Source organism: Caretta caretta, chromosome 15 (genome assembly GCF_965140235.1).
Source record: "Caretta caretta isolate rCarCar2 chromosome 15, rCarCar1.hap1, whole genome shotgun sequence".
Lineage (NCBI taxonomy): Eukaryota > Metazoa > Chordata > Testudines > Cheloniidae > Caretta > Caretta caretta.
Window position 1 is genome coordinate 14129224 of NC_134220.1, and position 5606 is coordinate 14134829.

The 5606-nt window shown below is 49.9% G+C and overlaps 1 protein-coding gene across 1 annotated transcript; it reads left to right on the forward strand.

The window, feature by feature from the left end:
* The first annotated feature begins 2696 nt into the window (after positions 1 to 2696).
* LOC125623071 (uncharacterized) lies at positions 2697 to 5389 on the forward strand. Its single transcript, XM_075120270.1, has 2 exons — positions 2697 to 2830; positions 2945 to 5389. The coding sequence occupies exons 1-2, from the start codon at positions 2785 to 2787 to the stop codon at positions 4396 to 4398; spliced, it is 1500 nt and encodes a 499-aa protein (XP_074976371.1). The 5' UTR covers positions 2697 to 2784; the 3' UTR covers positions 4399 to 5389.
* Positions 5390 to 5606: the final 217 nt, after the last annotated feature.

The window sequence follows — 5606 nt, forward strand, 5'->3', positions numbered from 1 at the left end:
CTCCAGAAGTTCATTAGTGCCTCCATGGGCCTGCTCCTCCTGGCCCCTGCAGTCCAGCAAGCCACAGGCCCGTGGCCATGTCTACTTCCCCGTGGGCCAGTCTCGGTGCTCAGGTACCGCAGGGATGGGTGCGGCATAAGAACCTCAGTAGAAAAGTTCATCTGCTGGCTGCGGAGTCAGAGTCCTGCTGCGGGAAAGGCCAGGGCTGTCCTAGCCAAAGCAGGAGTGTTGGTGGCTGCTCAGCGGACTCATCCCCCTGGGTTTTGTTCTCCCAGCCGGCAGCCTGCAGCACTGAATTCAGAACAAACCCCAACCGTCCCGGGACCTTCCACCCCTAACTGTTAACAAATTAAGGTTCTCTCTCTTCCCTAGCCGAGGGAGGCTACAATCAATGTCCCACCACTGGTGAGGGGCTGGGGAAACAAGGAATCCACACCCGCGGCAACTTATAGAAAAAATGCCAGGCTGGCTTGATAGAGACCTGATACAAACCTGAGCAAATCAGCAACTGGACTAGTCCCTTTCGAGATTGTCCCTGTCAGTTATTGTGTTTGGGGTCTCTCAGCCTACATCATCTTAGGTAGAGTCCAGGAGGTGAGTTGGGGGGACACAATAACACGCAGCCCCAGTCACAAATGGCAAACTGGGCTGTGTGTAGCTGGGACCTGGAATGAATCTCTCCTTAAACCCCAGAGATTGAAGAGAAATCAATGGGATGTGAGAAGCAGCTAGTTTTCCCCAGTCGATGTCGTGCAGGTGTAACTCTGGGCACCAGAGCCTGGAGAGAACAAAATGTGATTTGAGATGCACCTGGATTTTCCCCAACTACTGTTCGGCAGAGGGGTGACATGATTCAGTTCTGACTGGGCACCGGGAGGCGCTGTCTCCCTGCACTTGTATCATGAACTCTTTATACCAGAATAAAGTAACTGCTCAATACACATTTGTTCCTTAAGAGTCTGGTGCACAGACCGTGGTGTTTGAACAGCTGCGTCTTTTCAGACCCCTCATTCAGACCTGATGGTGGGGGAGGAGGAGAGACAGGAGGTCCGAGGCACCCAAATGTACTGATTTACTTTGTAGATTCATGAACCACTTCTTAACGGAATTGCTGGGTATTTCTTTCCAAAGTGTTTTTTTCATTCCATGTAATTTAACAGACATTCCATTTAATGCTGAACACCTCTGCAAAATGCTGCCCAGGAATGTCCTTCAGAGGTGGCTGCATCACTGTGATTGTTACTTGTCTGTATTACTGTAGCCCCTGGGAGGACAGGTCATGACCCAGGTCCCCGTTGTGCTGGGCGCTGTACAAACACAGAACACAAAGACAGTCCCTGCTAAGGAGCGAACAATCTCAGTATGAAACAAGGGACAACAGGGGGTGACAGACCGGGCTGTGGGTGGCAGAAGGCAGCAAGGAGACAATCCTGGCAGCGGGATGGGAAGGGACCCAGCACCCCCACGGCCTCACTGCTGCCAATTTGTTTGTAGGCATCATGGCAAAGAAGAGCTGGAAGGAGGGTGGAAGGAGGGGAATGAGTTCGTTCTGGGGGTGTTTCCAGGGCGCGTGTCCACTCGTGAGGGGCCGTGTGGGGGAACCCGGCCCGGCTGCACGGCAGTGGTGGTGACAGTGACCCTTCTCCACGTGCATGTGATAGAAAATATCTGTGTGCCCAGCGATGCAAAGCTCGTCCATTGTTCTCCACACGTCAGACCTGCTGCACTAACGGGACGCTAACGACTCCTCCTAGCAGCCCCGTAACGGCCGTTCACAGAGTAAAGGCCAAATTCAGAGCTGAGCACCCCCAGCTGTACCCACATGGAACTGACATCCCCTTCCACCCGCCCGCTGGGTTTGGCCCGGTGAGGCTGATTCCGCGGGAATGACCCAAGTTTGTTTCTCTCTCACTGTGAGGAGGAAGGGAGACAGGGGAGAAGCTTAGGACCTTATTTGGACCTCTATTCAGTGTGGATCACGCTTCTCTGTCTGTCCAGAACACAGGATAGATACCAAGCAGAGGACTTAGGACCTGATTTGTAAAGGGATTTAGTGTCCTAAAGATCTAAGTAGGGACCTTTAAAAAACTGCCCCTTCGTCCTTTGGCTCAGGATATAGAGGCTCCTGCTTCAGCTCCACAGTGCTCCTGTTCAATCCCTGGGGATAACCCATATAACAGTCATTACAAAGTGTTTGGCACCATGTGATATTTACGTTTGCATCCATGCAGATAGTTGCAACTGCTGCCTACGGACTAAGAAATTAATTGGTCAGAGAGACAAAGTAGTGACCAGATTTACTCTGCTACATGCGCAGCTTGTCAAACTGTGATTCCCCATAATTAAAAACAAACATTTCTCCCAGATCTAGCTCCCTCCACAGACAGTTAGAGAGAACTTGTCAGTCTGTGTGATAGCACCATCTGGTCGTGTTAATTTTATTTAAGGAGTATATTAAAGTAAGGACCTCTTTATTCAATGATGCTAGCAAAATCTGTTTCAATTTGATCCTGTAATAATAATTGAAAATATACAAATTTATAGGGAGGTACTTTTTTTTTACTAAAAAATCTTATTTAAATGAAGTCAAAACTGGAAGTTAAATTTGAAATGTGAGCGTCTTTGTATTTGTTCAAACTCAGGATTAAAAAACCCGCAGCCAATGTACAGGGAGGAGATTTGCATGAAGGGGCCACTCTACAGCGCTGGGGGTTTAAGAGAGATTTTGGAGGGTCCCATCAGAGATCCATTTGCCTCAGAAAGCCGAGCTCGTCTGGATCGACCATGGCCTGGGCCCCTCTGCTCCTCACGCTGCTGACTTACTGCTCAGGTGAGGGGATTGTTTCATTTCATGACCGAAATATGAAGGGCACTTGCAGGGAGGAGGTTTGTCTGTGAGGATCCGGAGTCCTTGTGCTGAGTGTGTTTGTACTGTTGATTTCAGGGGTCAGTTCGCAGCCCGTGGTGACTCAGGAGCCCTCGATGTCGGTGGCCCCAGGAGGGGCTGTCACTCTGTCCTGCAGCCTGAGCACTGGAGCCGTCACCACCAGCAACTATCCCTCCTGGTTCCAGCAGAAACCTGGCTCTGCTCCGAAGCTACTTATGTACCAGACTAACAACAGACCCTCCGGGATCCCTGCGCGGTTCTCGGGGTCCATCTCCGGGAACAACGCTGCCCTGACCATCACCGCTGTCCAGGCAGAGGATGAGGCTGACTATTACTGTGCTGTGTATACAGGTAGCAGTAGTAGCTGGACTCACAGTGATCTAGGCAGATGGGGAACTGAGACAAAATCCTCCCTTGTCTTTCCCCATCAGCTCCTCCAGCCTGGGCCCTGCACTGGCTGCACAATTTGGTTTCTACCTGCAGGACACGAGACCCTGATGGCTCCTTCTGAGGAATTTCAGCCTCTAGCTGTCAGCAGGGGGTGCTGCTCCGCTCACTCCCCAGTCACTCTGTCTGGGGGAGATGGCAGCTGCTCGGTCTCTACAAGGAGCAGCTTTTCCAGCTTTCTAGATCCCTGGGTAACAGACCCACCACTGCCTGGTTCCCACGGGGAGCAGTCAGCCACAAGCTCCTTGGGTAAAGAGACACGTCTCCCCGAACATAGTTCCCCCGTGTTATCCCACGAGCTGGACAACACCCAAAATGGCCTGGAAGTTAGAGGAAATAGGAAGAATAGGTTTCCAGAGTTGGAAAATGAAGAAGGGGCTCAGCAGGTAGTCACTGAAGGTGGAAGGGCAAGGAAGAAGAGAAGAGCGGCTAGTCCTATAGGAAAAGGGGAAGAGTTAATGGAGAGTACACTAAGTTTGAGCTCCAGGAGGATACAGGATGGGTTAAAGAGGATCACAAGGGAGAATAGGAATGGAAAGAACTTGCAGCCAGAGGGAACAGGGGATAGACTGGAGAATAGCACCATCACCAGGAAAAGGCAGGTCTATGTGATCGGGGACTCTTTACTGAGAAGAATAGATAGGCCTGTAACCAGAGCTGATCTAGAGAATAGGAGGGTGTACTGTCTTCCAGGTGCTAAGATACGGGATGTAGACCTGAGGTTGAAAAGGATTCTAAAGGGAGCAGGAAAGAATCCCCTAATTATCCTTCATGTGGGAACAAATGATACGGCTAGATTCTCGCTGGAAAGTATTAAGGGGGACTATGCTAGGCTGGGGAAGACGCTTAAGGAAATCGAGGCTCAGGTGATCTTTAGTGGGATTCTGCCTGTTCCTAGAGAAGGGCAACAAAGGTGTGACGAGATTATGACTATCAACAGATGGCTTAGGCAGTGGTGCTATAAGGAGGGCTTTGGGATGTATAGCCACTGGGAGGCATTCATGGACAGAGGACAGTTCTCTCGGGATGGACTTCACCCTCAAAGAAACTGCGGAATCACCTGATCAACATCCTCTACAGCAAACAGGGAAAGATTAAGAATGAGCTCTCAAAAATGGATACTCTCATAAAAAACCAACCTTCCACACAAACTTCCTCGTGGCTGGATTTTACTAAAACTAGACAAGCCATTTACAATGCACACTTTGCTTCTCTACAAAAGAAAAAGGACACTAAACTTTCTAAACTACTACATGCTACAAAGGGCCACAGCAATGGTTCCCTCAACCCACCTAGCAATATTGTTAACCTATCCAACTATACTCTCAGCCCAGCAGAAGCAGCTGTTCTATCTCGGGGCCTCTCCTTCTGCCCCTCCACCCCCACGAACATGATACAGTTCTGTGGTGACCTAGAATCCTATTTTCGACGTCTCCGACTCAAGGAATATTTCCAAAATACCTCTGAACAACATACTAATCCACAGAGGTCTCCCTAGCAACACTACAGAAAGAGGGATCCTAGGTGGACTCCTCCTGAAGGTCGAAACAGCAGACTGGACTTCTACATAGAGTGCTTCCGCCGACGTGCACGGGCTGAAATTGTGGAAAAGCAGCATCACTTGCCCCATAACCTCAGCCATGCGGAACGAAATGCCATCCACAGCCTCAGAAACAACTCTGACATCATAATCAAAAAGGCTGACAAAGGAGGTGCTGTTGTCATCATGAATAGGTCGGAATATGAACAAGAGGCTGCTCGGCAGCTCTCCAACACGAGTTTCTACAAGCCATTACCCTATGATCCCACTGAGAGTTACCAAAAGCAACTACAGCATTTGCTCAAGAAACTTCCTGAAAAAGCACAAGATCAAATCCGCACAGACACACCCCTGGAACTCCGACCTGGGATATTCTATCTACTACCCAAGATCCATAAACCTGGAAATCCTGGGCGCCCCATCATCTCAGGCATTGGCACCCTGACAGCAGGATTGTCTGGCTATGTAGACTCCCTCCTCAGGCCCTACGCTACCAGCACTCCCAGCTACCTTTGAGACACCACTGACTTCCTGAGGAAACTTCAATCCATCGGTGATCTTCCTGATAACACCATCCTGGCCACTATGGATGTAGAAGCCCTCTACACCAACATTCCACACAAAGATGGACTACAAGCCGTCAAGAACACTATCCCCGATAATGTCACGGCTAACCTGGTGGCTGAACTTTGTGACTTTGTCCTTACCCATAACTATTTCACATTTGGGGAC